Raw genomic sequence first — 23159 nt, forward strand, 5'->3', positions numbered from 1 at the left:
GATAACTATAGACCAATATCACTGATGAACATAGATGCAAAAATCGCCAACAAAATACTAGCAAACAGAATCCAACAGCACATTAAAAGATTCATACACCATGATCAAGTGAGGTTTAACCCAGGAATGCAAGGATTCTTCAATATATGCAAATCAATCAATGTGATAAACCATATTAACAAATTGAAGGAGAAAAATCATATGATCATGTCAGTAGATGCAGAAAAAGCGTTCAAAAAAATTCAACAGCCATTTATGATAAAAACTCTCCAGAAAGTAGGCATAGAGGGAACCTATCTCAACATAAAAAAGGCCATATATGACAAACCCACAGCCAAAATCGTTCTCAAAGTTGAAAAACTGAAACCATTTCCACTAAGATCAGGAACAAGACAAGGTTGCCCATTCTCACCACTATTATTCAACATAGTTTTGGAAGTTTTAGTCACAACAATCAGAGAAGAAAAAGAAATAAAAGGAATACAAATTGGAAAAGAAGTAAAACTGCCACTGTTTGCAGATGACACGATACTATACATAGAGAATCCTAAAGATGCTACCAGAAAACTGGTAAACGTAAATCAGTGAATTTGGTGAAGTAGCAGGATATAAAATTAATGCACAGAAATCTCTTGTATTCCTAAACAGTAATGATGAAAAATCTGAAAGAGAAATTAAGAAAACACTCTCATTTACCTTTGCAACAAAAATAATAAAATACTTAGGAATAAACCTACTTAAGGAGACAAAAGACCTGCATGCAGAAACGTATAAGACACTGAAGAAAGAAATTAAAGATGATACAAACAGATGGAGAGATATACCATGTTCTTAATTGGGAAGAATCAACATTTTGAAAATGACTCTACAACCCAAAGCAATCTACAGATTAAATGCAATCCCTATCAAACTACCACTGTTATTTTTCACAGAACTAGAACAAAAAATTTCACAATTTGTATGGAAACCAAAAAGAGCCCAAATAGCTAAAGCAATCTTGAGAAAGAAAAACGGAGCTGGAGGAAGTAGGCTCCCTGACTTCAGACTATACTACAAAGCTACAGTCATCAAGACAGTATGATACTGGCACAAAAACAGAAATATAGATCAATGGAAGGATAGAAAGCCCAGAGGTGAACCCATGCACGTATCACCTTATCTTTGATAAAGGAGGAAAGTGTATACAATGGAGAAAAGACAGCCTCTTCAGTAAGTGGTGCTGGGAAAACTGGACAGCTACATGTAAAAGAATGAAATTGGAACACTCTCTAACACTATACACAAAAATAAACTCAAAATGGATTAAAGATCTAAATGTAAGGCCAGACACTATAAAAATCTTAAAGGAAAACATAGCAGAACACTCCATGACATAAATCCCAGCAAGATCCTTTTCTGACCCATCGCCTAGAGAAATGGAAATAAAAACAAAAATAAACAAATGGGACCTAATGAAACTTAAACGCTTTTGCACAGCAAAGGAAACCATAAACAAGACCAAAAGACAACCCTCTTAATGGGAGAATATATTTGCAAATGAAGCAATTGACAAAGGATTAATCTCCAAAATATACAGACAGATCATGCAGCTCAATAACAAGAAAACAAACAACCCAATCCAAAAATGGGCAGAACACCTAAATAGACATTTCTCCAAAGAAGATATACAGATTATCAACAAACACATGAAAGGATGCTCAACATCACTAACCATTAGAGAAATGCAAATGCAAATACAGTGAAGTATCACCTCACACCAGTCAGAATGGCCATCATCAAAATATCTACAAACAATAAATGCTGGAGAGGGTGTGGAGAAAAGGGAACCCTCTTGCACTGCTGGTGGGAATGTAAATTGATACAGCCACTATGGAGAACAATATGGAGGTTCCTTAAAAAACTAAAAATAGAACTACCATACGACCCAGCAATTCCACTACTGGGCATATACCCTGAGAAAACCATAATTCAAAAAGAGTCATGGACCACAATGTTCATTGCAGCTCTATTTACAATAGCCAGGACATGGAAGCAACCTAAGTGTCCATCGACAGATGAATAGATAAAGAAGATGTGGCAATATGTATACAATGGAGTATTACCCAGCTATAAAAAGAAATGAAATTGATTTATTTGTAGTGAGGTGGATGGACCTAGAGACTGTCATACAGAGTGAAGTAAGTCAGAAAGAGAAAAATAAATACTGTATGCTAATACATATATATGGAATCTAAAAAAAAATTGTTCTGAAGAATCTAGGGGCAGGACAAGAATAAGAGGCAGATGTAGAGAATGGACTTGAGGACACGGGGAGAGGGAATGGTAAGCTGGGAAGTTCTGAGTGAGTGGCATGGACATATATACACTACCAAATGTAAAATAGATAGCTAGTTGGAAGCAGCTGCATAGCACATGGAGATCAGCTTGGTGTTTTGTGTCCACCTAGAGGGGTGGGATAGGGAGGCTGGGAGGGAGATGCAAGAGGGAGGAGATATGTGGGTATATGTTTATGTAAAGCTGATTCACTTTGTTATAAAGCAGAAACTAACACACCATTGTAAAGCAATTATACTCCAATAAAGATGTTAAAAAAATATGTACAGCTGCATGTAAAGGATGTTTTAAAACATCTATCATGCCATTCTGTGTGTGTATGTGTACAGATATGGAATTAAACACATAAGAATATATAAAAAATAAGTCACATGCACCCCAATGTTCATTTCAGCACTATTTACAATAGCCAGGTCATGGAAGCAACCTAAATGCCCATCAACCGACAAATGGTTAAAGAAGATGTGGTACATATATAAAATGGAATATTACTCAGTCATAAAAAGGAACAAAACTGGATCATTTGTACTGATGTGGATGGACCTAGAGACTGTCATACAGAGTAAAGTAAGTCAAAAAGAGAAAAACAAATATCGTATATTAATGCTTTTATGTGGAATCTATTAAAATGGTACAGATGCACCAGATTGCAAGGTAGAAATAGAGACAGAGATGTAGAGAACAAACATATGGATACCAAGTGGAGAAAGCAAGGGTGGTGGGGTGGTGGTGGGATGAATTCGAAGATTGGGATTGACATATATACACTAATATGTATAAAATAGATAACTAGTAAGAATCTGCTGTATAAAAAATAAATAAGTGAAATAAAATTAAAAAAATAAGAAGGATGATTGTCCATGACATACATCATAATGGACTACTGTGAAGTATCTTGAAAGAGGAAATATAGTGATCTTGGGCCCTTGTCCTAATTAAGAACAGCAATGAGACTCATGACTCACTATGAGTAAGGCAAGAATTTCTGAGTTCTTCACCCATCCACCTATCTGTCCTTAGTGACCAAAAATTTTTTAGCTAGCTAGCTGTAAGGAATGCTGTCTATAATGACACTACCTTGTCCACACAGGAATTGAAACTGCTACTTGGTCCTCACCAATACCATGTGCTAAATATCTATTAATAAACTCGTGAAAACAAAAGTCAACCTGGACACCAGGACTGACTTGATTATTCCCATAAATCTAAGAAAATAAGTGACAGATTAAATAACCCAGACCCTGTCATAAACTACATCTCAGAACAGAAATGATCAAGGGAAGAAGTATGTGTGATTGTATTACAAGCTGAACTACTGAATATTTCATGGGCAATATTTTTACTTAGAAGAATGACTGATGAGACAAACTGTAGTTATTCAACTTGGGTATCTGGCAGGCATTTTATTTAAAATCAACAAAGTAAGCCTATCAATTCAAAGATAAAGCAACTGATGTTAGTTGTTAGCAATGATAAAATTGAGTTTTCAATTGAATATTAGAATTTTAAACTCATCTATCACTGTGCATTTGACAGCTTATCAATACTCAATAATTTTTATGATGAAATTGATGATATTAACAAATGCCATTTTTTGGTGTTGTAAAATAAAACATGTAAATATTTGGAAAGATCTACATACACAGTGAACCAATATTTTCCGACTGAGCAATGCACGAGGATACAAAATTGTGTATGAGCAAAACATATATTCACAGCACACAAGAGACTTACAGATTTTAATATTACTGAATATTCAAAATTTCACTGATATGGTTTTGGACTCCACTTCTCTAGTTGTGGTGTATTTCAAAGAATATCCACAATTATCTGAAAAATCTATGGAAATTCTCTTTTTCCAACCACCTATATGTGAGAAGTCAGCTTTTACTCATATACTTCAACCTAAACAACATATGGCAACAGGCTGAATGCAGAAGCAGATATGAGAATCCAGCTGTTTTCCATTAAGCAAGATGGAAAATTGTTATTTTCACTAAAATTTGTTTCTTATATTAATATCTAATAGTTTTCTTACTTTTTAAATGAAGTAATAAATATTTTAAATTTTTTGGTTTTAATTTCTAATACATCATACATTGAATGACACAATCCAACTAAGTAAAAGCTTTTGGGGTCTTCAATGTTAAAGAGTATAAAGACATCCTGAGACCAAAATGTTTAAGAACCATTGTTCCAGGCACTTATTAGTGCCACAGCAACTCATATAGAGAAACTCACCTCATTTTCTTTAGGATTTGGAATGTATGGCTGCAATGGTTCTATTTGGACTTCAGCCTGAATCGAATGAAATACTTCATCATTATCTGATGATTCATCTTCCTTTTCCTTGAAACAAAAAGGAAAATAAATATTTTAAACTGTAAATAATAACCTGTAAATAATACGAGCAATTCCCATCATCTTAATGTTCAATTAAAAAAATAATTTTCAAATATTCAAATTGATTTAAGCCTGTAGTTTCTAATAGTTTTTGGTCCTGGATCCCTTTCAGAATCTGAGTAATGCTACAGATTCTTTGTAGAAAACTGCATACAGACAGACACATATCTCTGCAAGTATTTTCAGGGGGATCACTGGCCACCTGCAACTCACCTATTAGACCCAGGTTAAAAATCTCTGGTCTAAAGCTTAACTCATAGCCGCAAACTGTCATATTTAATAAGCGGTTATAGCTACAAAGTTTGGTCCTCCTGTGCAGTGGAAGATCTGCAACACAGCAGTGCAAATATTTCTTCTTGATTGAGTCCTAGTAGTTTAGGAAAGTTTCTGTTTTCCCATTTAAGCCAACTGATATTTCTTCAACTCAAACAGAATAATGGGAATGTGTTTTCTTTCCTTCTAGTGAGTTGAAGCACTCACATATGTCTTTAAACTCTAATAAATTTTCAGGTATTTCAAAAGACCTATGACTTTGACTAGAACATCAATAATTTTCTTTTTCTTTATGCTTTCTTTAAGAGTTACACATAAAGGCAGGAATGCCTATACAAGATCCTAGGGTCATGGGATTAGTAACTATTATTTAGTGACTTTTTCTTCCATTTTAGAATGGCTTCTCACATAAATATTTAAAACACTGAATGCCAATAAGTATGGGTCATGCTACTAGTCTTGCAGAAATGCATAAAAGTCTTTTTAAAAAATGCAAAGCCCATTAGATCCAATTGTTACTAAGGCTCATTGGGAATAGTCATTAGCATTTTAGATGCCTTAATGTCAGGCAAATAGTAGCATTCTAGACTCATGCCACCCTTTCTCTATTTGGTTTCTTTTGCTTCTTATCTTCCTGTTTTTTGGGGGACTAGACATTCATTTCCCCTTTTGGGTCTTTCTTTTCTTGTTGCTTTTACCTTTTCTCATGTTAAACATATCAGGGAAATAGTATTTGCTCAATTAACTCAATGGACAAAAACCAAAAGTCTCCCTTATTCAGACATTCAGACAAGGTTCATTTGTAATAACTACATTAATTATTATTAGGTAAATGGATGTTGATACCAGGGTTTAATTTAGGATCTTCACAATGATTCCTTTTATGTAAATGGATGCTATGAAGTATTAGGAAACAACTGCTCTCCTGGTCTTTTTGACCTCTATAATTTGCTTACAAAGCCCACAAACCCTTCAGGATCAGATTAGATTTGCCAGATTGTATCCATGAACTCTAGCCCAATTATATCCATTTATATTAGAGAATTTTGAAAGAATGAAGTTTTGTTGACTAAATCGAAATAAGATAAAGAGATTAACATATTGTACCCCACACTTCAAAAGAGTGCAGAGATGAATTTGTAACTTGTGTCATGTTCTATGCAGGTACTTCATCAATTATGTAAAATGAGTGAAAAATAAGTGAGACAAGTCATACTTATGGTAACCATGTACAAAATGTTTTAGAAAATGCTTTTCCTTCTCAGTTTGACCTTTAACATCCTGATGTACAAAAGCTAGTGCAATTCTCTTAAATAATACATTCAGCATTCTATGGGAAGGAAGAGCAAAATAAACTTAGAAGTTGGAGGAACAAAATCAAATTTGTTTTTGTGTTTAGTTTTAATGAGTTATATTTGAAATTTTGACCTATGAAAGTAATTTTTTTTTTTTTTTTTTGCTGTATGCGGGATGCACAGGCTCAGCGGCCATGGCACACAGGCCAAGCCGCTCCGCGGCATGTGGGATCTTCCCGGACCAGGGCACGAACCCGTGTCCCCTGCATCGACAGGTGGACCCACAACCACTGCGCCACCAGGGAAGCCCTGAAAGTAATTTTTAAAGATCCAGTATAGTAACTTTAAATGTGCATATGACATCCCTTTATTGGCTAAGGGAATAATAGGTAGAAATTTAACTAATAATTAAAGCTATATCTCTACAGAGATATTAAGCAATTACCTGGGTCATTCAAGCAGATTTTTCTTTCTCAAATTTAGTCACAATTATCTGGAAATTTCAGGATAATTTATTTGAAGCACAAGTTATTTAGATAATCTTCTCTGGGACACAAGGAATATTTATTTCATTTGGTTTTTACAGAGGGAACACTTGAGTATGAACTAGCATATTTTCTCTGCATATTTGACTTAGGAAAAATATCAGAAACTCTTACATTTGCAACTTGTCTCAATTCTTCCTCATGCTGATTAAAGATATCCTCCCATCTGCGTTGGCGCCTTTGCCTATGGGCTTCTAAATCTGATAGCTCAAACTCTTCAGGTCTGCGTGACAACTTTGCCCGGAACCTCTTTGGTGATAGTCTTTTTGCCAATGCCTGCCTTAGACTAGAAACTTTTGATTTTTTCTTCCGTGCTTGTTCTGGTTGAGAGTAAAACACGTCTGATGACAGGTTTTCCATCAGTGTTTGCAGTAGACCAAGCGGCTTTGAGTTATGTGAGTTTGGTGCTCGAAGTAAGTCTCTTGATAGTCCCTCTATCAGTGCTTGAACAGAGCCAACTGCCTGCGTGGGCTCTAGTGCCCAGGCCTGTGCTTGAGGTGACCTTTCATTTTGCCCCTCTACTGGAATGAGCACCTGAGTATCCAAATGTAGTGGCAACAGCACGTGGTGGTTCTGTGACAGTAGGGGCAGGAATACCTGGGCATGTACTCGTAATGACTCAGGTTCCTCTGCCTCTGTCTCTGCCTGTGTAGGCTCAGCAGCCTGTTCCTGTACCTCTGGCTGCTCGGGTGCCCTGTTCTGCTCCAGCTGCTGTTCAGGTACCTGGTTCTGTCTCTGCTGTTGTTCAGGGACCTGGCCCTGCCTTTGCTGTTGTTCAGGTACCTGATCTTGCCCTTGAACTTCCTCTGGTACCTGGTCCAGATCCTGCAGCTCTCCTGAGGCCTGGGGCTGGGCCTGAGCCTGCTGCTCTTTGGGTACCTGGGCCTGTACCTTTAGAGGCCTAGGGGCCTTAACCTGAGCCTGTAGTGGCATAAACATCCAGGCTGTCCTCCGTAGTCGTGGAGGTGCCTTCATTTGCATCTGTAGGGGCCTAGATGCCTTAGCCTTAACCTGAGCCTGTAGTGGCATGAACACCCGAGCTGCCCCCTGTAGTCGCTGAGGTGCCTGGGCTTGCCCCTGTAGAGGCCTAGGTGCACTGTCATGAGCCTGTAGTGGCATGAACACCCTGGCTGCTCCCTGGAGATGCTGAAGGGCCTGAACCTGTGGCTCTTCTCGATCAGGTAACCACCTTGGCTGAGACGGTTCTCCATGCAGGACTCTAAGTGGTCTGCATCTACTGCTCGTAGGCAATCTCAGAAGCTCATGAGTACAAGAAGGTCCCCTAGAAATAAACATACAAATGAATGCTGTACAATTAGAGTTGTCAGTAGAGTGAAGTCATTCAGGGGAAATGCTTTTATTTTAAAAGATGAACATTTTCTGCAATAAAGGTATCTTCAGTAAATCTTTCTTGAATCATTCCTGTAATGTCTGAAAGTCTTTGCATTACTAATATATTCAGTACAAACGGTCTAATAATATACTTGATCATTCTATTACCAGAAATTAAGGACTCTTTGGGTAGTAATAAAAACTTTTCCTCAACATTTCCACTCAAATATCTCTTGCAAATACAGATCTGTTTTTATTTTATCAGAAAGGATTAAGTTTTCTGAGTCACATACAACAGTATGGAATCAACTGTCTTACATGAATTGCTAACATCAAATTATATATGTAATATGTCTAACGCACCTGAATCTTCTCATGGTATACTGCTCCTTAATAGCTTCTTCTCTTTCAAAGATCAGAGGTATTCCTTTTTATGAAAGAGGAAAAAAATGCATAACAGTCAACAGAGATTAAGATAATCCACCTTAGTCAATGTGCACCTTTACTGCTCAGGAAGCTGAGTGAATTTATAAGGACAAGAGGACTGTAACCCTTCACATAACGCCTAGTTGGTAATGTAGACAATATCCTTGTTCCTAGGCCTACTTCTGCAGCACGGTGCATCTATTCCATAGAGACTAATTTCTCTCAGCATAGGAAAAATATTTAGCAATCTGATTGCTGCAATTCTAAAGAGGAAAAATTGAGAAAGGTAAAAAGGGAAAGGGCCAAGAGAAACTAGATGGTTGGTGAGCATGGCTTACAGGTGTGTACTCTGGATTTAAGGACTTTATGGCTTGAGCTCACACCTATCTTTTGTCCTTTCAATGAGAAGGTAAAAAATCTAAATTCTGGGTTTTACACTTGACACACTGAAAATGTTTGGCATCTTTCCTGTCAGCTGTGCAGTACTGAAATATAGAAGCTTAAAAATAAAAGACTTTTCTTTTGAATTTCCTATATTAAAGACTTCGGGAATGCGGCCCCCACTTTTCATGCATCGCCTCAGGGACTTCTATAGCCTCATGAAGAAGCTCAGGGTAAAGGCACAGCTGCCAAAGCAGGAGTAAGAGATACTTGACACCAGGAGGGAGATCCCAAAGAGGCCGCAGCTGCAGGAGGTGGGAGTCCTGGTCACTGTTGGCCTTCCCTGAGGGCTTTGACTGGGTTCCTCAGGCTGTGCACTGGCTGAGCATCACCTGCCTCATGGACCCATCCTGCCTCACGTCACCAAACCAGTCGCCCTATTGCCAAAATGAGCTAAAGTCTGAAAATTGCTCAGCAGGACCAGGCATAGCACGAGCCTCCTATCTTGTGGTTTCACTTGCCAAGGACCACTATCTAAATAATTCCGTGTGGCTGACAGGGTCTTGGTGCTCCAGTCAGGTGTCAGGCCTGAGGCTCTGAGTGGGAGAGCTGAGTTCAGGACATTGGACGACTGGAGACCTCACAGCCCCACATAATATCAATCAGTGAAAGCTCTCCCAGAGATCTCCATCTCAATGCTAAGACCCAGCTCCACCCAACAGCCAGCAAGCTCCAGTGCTGGACGCCCCTTGCCAAACAACTAGCAAGACAGGAACACAACACCAGCCATTAGCAGAGAAGCTGCCTAAAATCATAATAAGTTCACAGCCATCCCAAAACACACCACCAGACGTGGCCCTGCCCACCTGAAAGACAATATCCAGCCTCATCCACCAGAACACAGGCACCAGTCCCCTCCACCAGGATTCCTACACAACGCACTGAACCAACCACACCCACTGGCGGCAGACACCAAAAACAACGGGAACTATGAACCTCTGGCCTGTGAAAACGAGACCCCAAACACAGTAAGTTGGGCAAAATGAGAAGACAGAGAAATACACAGCAGATGAAGGAGCAAGGTAAAAACCCACCAGACCAAACAAATGAAGAGGAAATAGGCAGTCTACCTGAAAAAGAATTCAGAAAAATGATAGTAAAGATGATACAAAATCTTGGAAATAAAATATAGAAGAGAGGACGAGGGGAAGATGGTGGAAGAGTAAGATGCGGAGATCACCTTCTTCCCCACAGATACACCAGAAATACATCTACACGTGGAACAACTCCTACAGAACACCTACTGAACGCTGGCAGAAGACCTCAGACCTCCCAAAAGGCAAGAAATTCCCCACGTACCTGGGTAGGGCAAAAGAAAAAAGAATAAACAGACACAAAAGGACAGGGAATGGGACCTGCACCAGTGGGAGGGAGCCGTGAGGGAGGAAAGGTTTCCACACACTATGAAGCACCTTCGCGGGTGGAGACTGCGGGTGGCAGAGGGGGAAGTTTCGGAGCAGCGGAGGAGGGCGCAGCAACAGGGGTGCGGAGGGCAATGGGAGAGATTCCCGCACAGAGGATCGGTGCCGACCGGCACTCACCAGCCCGAGAGGCTTGTCTGCTCATCCGCCGGGGCGGGCGGGGCTGGGGGCTGAGGCTTGGGCTTCAGTCAGAGCACAGGGAGAGGACTGGGGCTGGCGGCGTGAACACAGACTGCAGGGTGCTAGTACACCACGGCTAGCCGGGAGGGAGTCTGGGGAAAAGCTGAACCTGCAGAAGAGGCAAGAGACTTTTTCTTCCCTCTTTGTTTCTGTTGCATGAGGAGAGGGGATTAAGAGTGCTGCTTAAAGGAGCTCCAGAGATGGGCGCGAACCGCGGCTAAAAGCGCGGACCACAGAGACGTGCATGAGACGCGAAGGCTGCTGCTGCCGCGACCAAGAAGCCTGTGTGCGAGCACAGGTCACTATCCACACTCCCCTTCCGGGGAGCCTGTGCAGCCCGCCACTGCCAGGGTGCCAGGATCTAGGGACAACTTCCCCGGGAGAACGCACGGCGCGCCTCAGGCTGCTGCAACGTCACGCAGGCCCGCCCCGCGGCCTGAGTGAGCCAGAGTCCCCGAAGCAGCTGCTCCTTTAACCCCGTCCTGTCTGAGGGAAGAACAGACGCCCTCCGGAGACCTACATGCAGAGGCGGGGCGAAATCCAAAGCTGAACCCCGGGAGCTGTGCGAGCAAAGAAGAGAAAGGGAAATCTCTCCCAGCAGCCTCAGAAGCAGCGGATTAAAGCTCCACAATCAACTTGATGTACCCTGCATCTGTGGAATACATGAATAGACAACGAATCATCCCAAATTGAGGAGGTGGACTTTGGGAGCAAGATTTATGATTTTTTCCCCTTTTCCTCTTTATGTGAGTGTGTATGTGTATGCTTCTGTGTGAGATTTTGTCTGTATAGCTTTGCTTCCACCATTTGTCCTAGGGTTCTATCTGTCCGTTTTTTAAAATTATTATTATTTTTTATTTTAATAACTTTATTTTATTTTACTTTATCTTCTCTTTCTTTCTTTCTTTCCTTCCTTCCTTCCTTCCTTCCCTTCTTTAGACAACAAATCACCCAAATTGAGGAGGTGCACTTCGAGAGCAAGATTTAGGATTTTTTCCACTTTTCCTCTTTTTGTGAGTGTGTATGTGTATGCTTCTGTGTGAGATTTTGTCTGTATAGCTTTGCTTCCACCATTTGTCCTAGGGTTCTACCATCTATTTTTATTTTTTTCTTAATAATTAATTTCTATTTTAATAACTTTATTATATTTTATCTTACTTTATTTTATTTTAATTTATCTTCTTTCTTTCTTTCTTTTCCTTCCTTCCCTCCATCCTTCCTTCCTCCCTCCCTCCTTTCATTCTTTCTTTCTACTCCTACTAATTGCTTCTTTCTACATTTTCTCCCTTTTATTCTGAGCCAGGTAGATGAAAGGCTCTTGGTGCTGCAGCCAGGAGTCACTTCTGTGCCTCTGTGGTGGGAGAGCCAACTTCAGGACACTGGTCCACAAGAGACCTCCTAGCTCCACATAATATCAAATGGCGAAAATGTCCCAGAGATCTCCAACTCAACACCAGCACCCAGCTTCACTCAACGAGCAGCAAGCTACAGTGCTGGACACCCTATGCCAAATAACTAGCAAGACAGGAACACAACCCCACCCTTTAGCAGAGAGGCTGCCTAAAATCATAATAAGTCCACAGAAACCCCAAAACACACCAACAGACGTGGATCTGCCAACCAGAAAGACAAGATGCAGCCTCATCCACCAGAACACAGGCACTAGTCCCCTCCACCAGGAAGCCTACACAACCCACTGAACCAACCTTAGCCACTGGGGACAGACACCAAAAACAACAGGAAATACGAACTTGCAGCCTGCAAAAAGGAGACCCCAAACACAGTAAGATAAGCAAAATGAGAAGACAGAAAATATGCAGCAGATGAAGGAGCAAGATAAAACCCCACTAGACCTAACAAATGAAGAGGAAATAGGCAGTCTACCTGAAAAGGAATTCAGAATACTGATAGTAAAGATGATCCAAAATCTTGGAAATAGAATAGACAAAATGCAAGAAACATTTAACAAGGACCTAGAAGAACTAAAGATGAAACAAGCAATGAAGAACAACACAATAAATGAAATTAAAAATACTCTAGAAGGGAAGAATAGCAGAAAAACTGAGGCAGAAGAACGGATAAGTGACCTGGAAGATAAAATAGTGGAAATAACTACTGCAGAGCAGAATAAAGAAAAAAGAATGAAAAGAACTGAGGACAGTCTCAGAGACTTCTGGGACAATATTAAACACACCAACATTCTTATTATAGGAGTTCCAGGAGAAGAAGAGAAAAAGAAAGGGACTGAGAAAATATTTAGTTGAAAATTTGCCTAATATGGGAAAGAAAATAGTTAATCAAGTCCAGGAAGCACAGAGAGTCCCATACAGGATAAACCCAAGGAGAAACACGCCACGACACATATTAATCAAACTGTAAAAAATTAAATACAAGGAAAACTTATTAAAAGCAGCAAGGGAAAAACAACAAATAACACACAAGGGAATCCCCATAAGGTTAACAGCTGAACTTTCAGCAGAAACTCTGCAAGCCAGAAGGGACTGGCAGGACATATTTAAAGTGATGAAGGAGAAAAAACTGCAACCAAGATTACTCTACCCAGCAAGGATCTCATTCAGATTTGATGGAGAAATTAAAAACTTTACAGAGAAGCAAAAGCTGAGAGAGTTCAGCACCACAAAACCAGCTTTACAACACATGCTAAAGAAACTTCTCTAAGCAAGAAACACAAAAGAGGGAAAAGACCTACAATACCAAGCCCAAAGCAATTAAGAAAATGGGAATAGAAACATACGTATCGATAATAACCTTAAATGTAAGTGGACTAAATGCTCCCACCAAAAGACACAGATTGGCTGAATGGATACAAAAACAAGACCCATATATATGCTATCTACAAGAGACCCACTTCAGACCTAGAGACACATACAGACTGAAAGTAAGGGGATGGGAAAAGATATTCCATGCAAATGGAAACCAAAAGAAAGCTGGAGTAGCAATTCTCATATCAGACAAAATAGACTTTAAAATAAAGACTATTAGAAGAGACAAAGAAGGACACTATATAATGATCAAGGGATCGATCCAAGAAGAAGGTATAACAATTGTAAATATTTATGCACCCAACATAGGAGCACCTCAATATATAAGGCAAATACTAACAGCCATAAAAGGGGAAATCGACAGTAACACATTCATAGTAGGAGACTTTAACATGCCACTTTCACCACTGGACAGATCATCCAAAATGAAAATAAATAAGGAAACACAAGCTTTAAATGATACATTAAACATAATGGACTTAATTGATAATTATAGGACATTCCATCCAAAAAGAGCAGAATGCATATTTTTCTCAACTGCTCATGGAACATTCTCCAGGATAGATCATATCTTGGGTCACAAATCAAGCCTTGGTAAATTTAAGAAAATTGAAAATATATCAAGTATCATTTCTGTCCATGACGCTATAAGACTAGATATCAATTACAGGAAAAGATCTGTAAAAAATACAAACACATGGAGGCTAAACAATACACTACTTCATAACGAAGTGATCACTGAAAAAATCAAAGAGGAAATCAATAAATACCTAGAAACAAATGACGATGGAGATATGAGGACCCAAAACCTATGGGATGCAGCATAAGCAGTTCTAAGAGGGAAGTTTATAGCAATACAATCCTTCCTTAAGAAACAGGAAACATCTCGAATAAACAACCTAAACTTGCACCTAAAGCAATTAGAGAAAGAAAGACAAAAAAACCCCAAAGTTAGCAGAAGGAAAGAAATCATAAAAATCAGATCAGAAAAAAATGAAAAAGGAATGAAGGAAATGATAGCAAAGATCAATAAAACTAAAAGCTGGTTCTTTGAGAAGATAAACGAAATTGATAAACCATTAGCCAGACTCATCAAGAAAAAAAGGGAGAAGACTCAAATCAATAGAATTAGAAATGAAAAAGGAGAAGAAACAACTGACCCTGCAGAAATACAAAAGATCATGAGAGATTAGTACAAGCAACTCTATGCCAATAAAATGGACACCTGGAAGAAATGGACAAATTCTTAGAAATGCACAACCTGCCAAGACAGAATCAGGAAAAAATAGAAAATATGAACAGACCAATCACAAGCACTGAAATTGAAACTGTGATTAAAAATCTTCCAACAAACAAAAGCTCAGGACCAGATGGCTTAAGGCGAATTCTATCAAACATTTAGAGAAGAGCTAACACCTATCTTTCTCAAGCTCACCCAAAATATATCAGAGGGAGGAACACTCTCAAACTCTTTCAACGAGGCCACCATGACCTTGATACCAAAACCAGAGAAGGAAGTCACAAAGAAAGAAAACTACAGGCCAATATCACTGATGAACATAGATGCAAAAATCCTCAACAAAATACTAGCAAACAGAATCCAACAGCACATTACAAGGATCATACGCCATGATCCAGTGGGGTTTATTGCAGGAATGCAAAGATTCCTCAATATACGCAAATCAATTAGTGTGATATACAATATTAACAAATTGAAAGAGAAAAACCATATGATCATCTCAATAGATGCAGAGAAAGCTTTCGACAAAATTCAACACCGGTTTATGATAAAAACCCTCCAGAAAGTAGGCATAGAGGAAACTATCCTCAACATAATGAAGGCCATATATTACAAACCTACAGCCAACATCGTCCTCAATGGTGAAAAACTGAAGGCATTTCCACTAAGATCAGGAACAAGACAAGGTTGCCCACTCTCAGCACTCTTATTCAACATAGTTTTGGAAGTTTTGTCACAGCAATCAGAGAAGAAAAGGAAATAAAAGTAATCCAAATTGGAAAAGAAGAACTAAAGCTGTCACTGTTTGCAGATTACATGATACTATACATAGAGAATCCTAAAGATACTACCAGAAAACTACTAGAGCTAATCAATGAATTTGGTAAAGTAGCAGGATACAAAATTAATGCACAAAATCTCTGGCATTCCTATACACTAATGAAGAAATATCTGAAAGTGAAATCAAGAAAACACTCCCATTTAGCATTGCAACAAAAAAGAATAAAATATCTAGGAATAAACCTACCTAAGGAGACAAAAGACCTGTATGCAGAAAATTATAAGACACTGATGAAGGAAATTAAAGATGATACAAATAGATAGAGAGATATACCATGCTCTTGGATTGGAAGAATCAACATTGTAAAAATGAATCTACTACCTAAAGCAATCAACAGATTCAGTGCAATCCCTATCAAACTACCACTGGCATTTTTCACAGAACTAGAACAAAAAATTTCACAATTTGTATGGAAACACAAAAGACCCCGAAGAGCCAAAGCAATCTTGAGAACGAAAAACGGAGCTGGATTGGTGCTTTGTGACCACCTGGAGGGGTGGGATAGGGAGGGTGGGGCGGAGGGAGATGCAAGAGGGAAGAGATATGGGAACATATGTATATGTATAACTGTTTCACTTTGATATAAAGCAGAAACTAACACACCATAGTAAAGCAATTATACCCCAATAAAGATGTTAAAAAAAAAAGAAAAAGAAAAACGGAGCTGGAGGAATCAGGCTCCCAGACTTCAGTCTATACTACAAAGCTACAGTAATCAAGACAGTATGGTACTGGCACAAAACAGAAAGATAGATCAATTGAAAAGGATAGAAAGCCCAGAGGTAAACCCACGCACATATGGTCATCTTATCTTTGATAAAGGAGGCAGGAATGTACAGTGGAGAATGGATAGCCTCTTCAATAAGTGGTGCTGGGAAAACTCGACAGGTACATGTAAAAGTATGAGATTAGATAACTCCCTAACACCATACACAAAAATAAGCTAAAAATGGATTAACGACCTAAATGTAAGGCCAGAAACTATCAAACTCTTAGAGTAAAATATAGGGAGAACACTCTATGACATAAATCACAGCAAGGTCCTTTTTGACCCACCTCCTAGAGAAATGGAAATAAAAACAAAAATAAACAAATGGGACCTAATGAAACTTCAAAGCTTTTGCACAGCAAAGGAAAGCATAAACAAGACCAAAAGACAACCCTCAGAACGGGAGAAAATATTTACCAATGAAGCAACTGACAAAGGATTAATCTCCAAAATTTATAAGCAGCTCAATAACAAAAAAACAAACAACCCATTCCAAAAATGGGCAGAAGACCTAAATAGACATTTCTCCAAAGAAGATATACAGACTGCCAACAAACACATGAAAGAATGCTCAACATCATTAATCATTACAGAAATGCAAATCAAAACTACAATGAGATACCATCTCACACCAGTCAGAATGCCAATCATCAAAAAAATCTAGAAACAATAAGTGCTGGAGAGGGTGTGGAGAAAAGGGAACACTCTTGTACTGCTGGTGGGAATGTGAATTGGTACAGCCACTATGGAAAACAGTATGGAGGTTCCTTAAAAAACTCCAAATAGAACTACCATATGACCCAGCAATCCCACTACTGGGCATATACCCTGAGCAAACCATAATTCAAAAATAGTCATGTACCAACATGTTCATTGCAGCTCTATTTACAATAGCCCGGAGATGGAAACAACATAAGTGTCCATCATCAGATGAATGGATAAAGAAGATGTGGCACATATATACGATGGAATATTACTCAGCCATAAAATGAAACAAAATTGAGATATTTGTAATGAGGTGGATAGACCTAGAGTCTGTCATACAGAGTGAAGTATGTCAGAAAGAGAAAGACAAATACCATATACTAACACACATATATGGAATTTAAGAAAAAAATGTCATGAAGAACCTAGGGGTAAGACAGGAATAAAGACACAGACCTACTAGAGAACAGACTTGAGGATATGGGGAGGGGGAAGGGTGAGATGTGACAAAGCAAGAGAGAGGCATGGACATATATATACTACCAAATGTAAGGTAGATACCTAGTGGGAAGTAGTTGCATAGCACAGGGAAATCAGCTCGGTGCTTTGTGACCACCTGGTGGGGTGGAGTAGGGAGTGTGGGAGGGAGGGAGATGCAAGAGGGAAGAGATATAGGAACATATGTATATGTATAACTGATTCACTTTGTTATAAAGCAGAAACTAACACACGATTGTAAAGCAATTATAATGTAATAAAGATGTAGAAAAAAACCAAAAAGAAACCAGGGAATGAATGTGCAGGTAACAATTCACCATAATGCATATTTTACATTAATTCATAAAATATGTAGCAAGTGTCAATGTGATATATTCATATATATGCATATATATGAATATATATGCATATATTCATATGCAAGTATAAATATTATTATATGGTTGTTAACTGAAGCAGAGTTTAACCTCAACATGCATTTTCCCTAATTTTACCTTTATTCTGAGAGAATGAGAATAAGTTCTGTACCTGCTTATGCTCAGGGGAAATCAAGTCTATGCATTGAGATTTAAACAATCCAAACTCATTAAGAGGAGGTTGGGGAGGGTTTACACAAAGTCTAGTTTAAATACTGAAAACTGAAATAAATTTTTAGAAACCATGAAAAAAAAAATATACAAGAAACATTTAACAAGGACCTAGAAGAACTAAAGAGCAGGCAAACAGTGATGAACAACACAATAAATGAAATTAAAAATTCTCTATAAGGAATCAATAGCAGAAAAACTGAGGCAGAAGAACGGATAAAGGACCTGGAACATAAAATAGTGGAAATGACCACTGCAGAGCAGGATAAAGAAAAAAGAATGAAAAGAATTGAGGACAGTCTCAGAGACTTCTGGGACAACATTAAATGCACCAATATTCGAATTATAGGGGTCCCAAAAGAAGAACAGAGAAAAAAAGGCACTGAGAACATATTTGGAGAGATTATACTGGAAAAATTCCCTAATATGGGAAAGGAAATAGTCAATCAAGTCCACAAGCACAGAGAGTCCCATACAGGATAAATCCAAGGTGAAACACGTCAAGACACATATTAGTCAAACTATCAAAAATTAAATACAAAAAAAAAAAAAATTAAACCCAGCAAGGGAAAAGCAACAAATAACATACAAGGGATCCCCATATGGTTAACATCTGATCTTGCAGCAGAAACTCTACAAGCCCGAAGGGAGTGGCAGGACATATTTAAAGTGATGAAAGAAAAAAACCTACAACCAAGATTACTCTCCCCAGCAAGGATCTCATTCAGATTCAACAGGAAATTAAAACCTTACAGACAAGCAAAAGTTAAGAGAATTCAGCACCACCAAACCAGCTTTACAACAAATGCTAAAGGAACATCTCTAGGCAGGAAACACAAGAGAAGGAAAAGACCTACAAAAACAAACACAAAACAATTAAGAAAATGTTAATAGAAACATATATATCGATAATTACCTTAAACGTAAATGGGTTAAATCATCCAACCAAAAGACACACACTGGCTGAATGGATACAAAGAAAAGACGTGTGCATATGCTGTCTACAAGAAACCTACTTCAGACTTAGGGACAAATATAGACTGAAAATGAGGGGATGGAAAAAGATATTCCATGCAAATGGAAATCAAAAGAAAGCTGGAGTATCAATTCTCATATCAGACGAAATAGAATTTAAAATAAAGACTATTACAAGTGACAAAGAAGGACACTACATAATGATCAAGGGATGAATCCAAAAAGAAGATATAACAATTGTAAATATTTATGCACCCAACATAGGAGCACCTCAATGCATAAGGCAAATGCTAACAGCCATAAAAGGGGAAATCAACAGTAACACAATCATAGTAGGGGTCATTAACACCCCACTTTCACCAATGGACAGATCATCCAAATGAATCTAAATAAGGAAACACAAGCTTTAAATGATACATTAAACAAGATGGACTTAATTGATATGTATAGGACAGTCCATCCAAAAACAACAGAATACACTTTCTTCTCAAGTGCTCATGGAACATCTTCCAGGATAGATCATATCTTGGGCCACAAATGAAGCCTTGATAAATTTACGAAACTTGAAATTGTATCAAGTATCTTTTCTGACCACAACGCTATGAAACTAGATACCCATTACAGGAAAGAATCTGTAAAAAATACAAACACATGGAGGCTAAACAATATGCTACTAAATAACCAAGAGATCACTTGAAGAAATCAAAGAGGAAATCAAAAAATACCTAGAAACAGATGACAATGAAAACACAGTGACCCAAAACCTATGGGATGCAGCAAAAGCAGTTCTAAGAGGGAAGTTTATAGCAATAAAAACCTACCTCAAGAAATGAGAAAAATCTCAAAGAAACAACCTAACCTTACACCAAAAGCAATTACAGAAAGAACAGCAAAAACAACAAGAAAACAACCCAAAGTTAGCAGAAGGAAAGAAATCATAAAGATCAGATCAGAAATAAATGATAAACAAATGAAGAAAATGATAGCAAAGATCAATAAAACTAAAAGCTGGTTCTTTGAGAAGACAAACAAAATTGATAAACCACTAGCAAGACTCATCAAGAAAAAAAGGGAGAAGACAAAAATTAACAGAATTAGAAATGACACTGGAGAAATAACAACAGACACTGCAGAAATACAAAGGATCATGAGAGATTAACACAAGCAAGTATATGCCAAAAAAAATGGACAACCTGAAAGAAATGGACAAATTCCTAGAAAAGCACAACCTCCTGAGCCTGAACCAGGAAGAAATAGAAAATATAAACAGACCAATCACAAGCACTGAAATTGAAACTGTGATTAAATATCTTCCAACAAACAAAAGCCAAGGACCAGATGGCTTCAAAGGCAACTTCTATCAAACATTTAGAGAAGAGCTATCACCTATCTTTCTCAAACACTTCCAAAACATAGAAGGGGGAGGAACACTCCCAAACTCATTCTATGAGGCCACCATCACCCTGATACCAAAACCAGACAAGGATGTCACAAAGAAAGAAAATTACAGGCCAATATCACTGATGAACATAGATGCAAAAATCCTCAACAAAATAGTAGCAAACAGAATCCAACAGTACATTAAAAGGATCATACACGATGATCAAGTAGGGTTTATACCAGGGATGCAAGGATTTTTCAATATACGCAAATCAATCAATGTGAAACACCATATTAAAAAATTGAAGGATAAAAACCATATGATCATCTCAATAGATGCAAAAAAGTTTTCGACAAAATTCAACAACATTTAAGATAAAAATCCTCCAGAAAGTAGTCAGAGAGGGAACTTACCTCAACATAATAAAGGCCATATATGACAAACCCACAGCCAACATTGTTCTCAGTGGTGAAAAACTGAAACCATTTCCACTAAGATCGGGAACAAGACAAGGTTTCCCACTTTCACCACTATTATTCAACATAGTTTTGGAAGTTTTAGCCACAGAAATCAGACAAGAAAAGAAATAAAATGAATTCAAATTGGAAAAGAAGAAGTAAAGCTGTTACTCTTTGCAGATGACATGATACTATACATAGACAGTCCTAAAGACTCTATCAGAAAACCACTAGAGCTAATCAATGAATTTGGTACACTAGCAGGATACAGAATTAATGCACAGAAATCTCTTGCATTCCTATACACTAATGATGAAAACTCTGAAAGAGAAATTAAGGAAACACTCCCATTTACCATTGCAACAAAAAGAATAAAATACCTAGGAATAAACCTACCTAAGGAGACAAAAGACCTGTATGCAGAAAATTATAAGACACTGATGAAGGAAATTAAAGACGATACAAACAGATGGAGAGATATACCATGTTCTTGGATTGGAAGAATCAACATTGTGAAAATGAATCTACTACCCAAAGCAATCTACAGATTCAGTGCAATCCCTATCAAACTACCAATGGCATTTTTCATAGAACTAGAACAAAAATTTTCACAATTTGTATGGAAACCAAAAAGAGCCCAAATAGCTAAAGCAATCTTGAGAAAGAAAAACGGAGCTGGAGGAATCAAGCTCCCAGACTTCAGACTATACTACAAAGTTACAGTAATGAAGACAGTATGGCACTGGCACAAAAACAGAAAGATAGATCAATGGAACAGGATAGAAAGCCCAGAGGTAAACCCACACACATATGGTCACCTTATGTTTGATAAAGGAGGCAAGAATATACAATGGAGAAAAGACAGCCTCTTAAGTAAGTGTGCTGGAAAAACTGGACAGCTACATATAAAAGGATGAAATTAGAACACTCCCTAACACTATGCACAAAAATGAAATGGATTAAAGACCTAAATGTAAGGCCAGACACTATAAAACTCTTAGAGGAAAACATAGACAGAACACTCTATGACATAATTCATAGCAAGATCCTTTTTGACCCACTTCCTAGAGAAATGGAAATAAAAACAAAAATAAACAAATGGGACCTAATGAAACGTAAAAGCTTTTGCACAACAAAGGAAACCATAAACAAGACGAAAAGACAGCCCTCAGAATGGGAGAATATATTTGCAAATGAAGCAACTGACAAAGAATTAATCTCCTAAATATACAGGCAGCTCATGCAGCTCAATATGAAAAAAACAAAAAACCCAATCCAAAAATGGGCAGAAGACCTAAATAGACATTTCTCCAAAGAAGATATACAGATTATCAACAAACACATGAAAGGATGCTCAACATCACTAATCCTTAGAGAAATGCAAATCAAAACTACATTGAAGTATCACCTCACACCAGTCAGAATGGCCATCATCAGCAAATCTACAAACAATAAATGCTGGAGAGGAAACCAGCAAGGAATACTCTTGCACTGTTGGTGGGAATGTAAATTGATACAGCCACTATGGAGAACAGTATTGAGGTTCCTTAAAAATCTAAAAGTAGAACTACCATACGACCCAGCAATTCCACTACTGGGCATATACCCTGAGAAAACCATAATTCAAAAGGAGTCATGGACCACAATGTTCACTGCAGCTCTATTTACAATAGCCAGGACATGGAAACAACCTAAGTGTCCATCGACAGATGAATGGATAAAGAAGATGTGGCACATGTATACAATGCAATATTACTGAGCCATAAAAAGATACGAAATTGAGTTATTTGTAGTGAGGTGGATGGACCTAGAGACTGTCATACAGAGTGAAGTAAGTCAGAAAGAGAAAAACAAATACCGTATGCTAACACATATATATGGAATCTAAAACAAAAAAAGGTCTTAAGAACCTAGGGTTAGGACAGGAATAAAGATGCAGACATAGAGAATGGATTTGAGGACACAGGGAGGGGGAAGGGTACGCTGGGACGAAGTCAGAGAATAGCATTGACATATATACACTATCAAATGTCAATTAGATAGCTAGTGGGAAGCCGCCCCATAGCACAGGGAGATCAGCTCGGTGCTTTGTGACCACTTAGAGGGGTGGGATAGGGAGGGTTGGAGGGAGACACAAGAGGGAGGGGATATAAGTCTACATATAGCTGATTCACTTTGTTATATAGAAGAAACTACCAGAATATTTTAAAGCAATGATACTCCAATAAAGACATTAAAAAAAAAAGAGTTTAGGACAACTATATTTACATCT

At 38.2% G+C, this 23159-nt stretch overlaps 1 protein-coding gene across 2 annotated transcripts in view; it reads right to left on the reverse strand.

Moving 5' to 3' along the window:
* NRK (Nik related kinase) overlaps positions 1-23159 on the reverse strand; it is a 169384-nt gene that overhangs the window by 41121 nt on the left and 105104 nt on the right. For both annotated transcript variants that reach the window (XM_060292645.1, XM_060292644.1), the window contains exons 12-14: positions 8546-8609; positions 6965-8132; positions 4576-4683 (exon numbers count right to left, since the gene is read on the reverse strand). In XM_060292645.1, coding sequence (XP_060148628.1) covers positions 4576-4683; positions 6965-8132; positions 8546-8609 — 1340 coding nt within the window. The remainder of the gene's footprint in view (positions 1-4575; positions 4684-6964; positions 8133-8545; positions 8610-23159) is intronic.

Source organism: Globicephala melas, chromosome X (genome assembly GCF_963455315.2).
Source record: "Globicephala melas chromosome X, mGloMel1.2, whole genome shotgun sequence".
Classification (NCBI taxonomy): Eukaryota; Metazoa; Chordata; class Mammalia; order Artiodactyla; family Delphinidae; genus Globicephala; species Globicephala melas.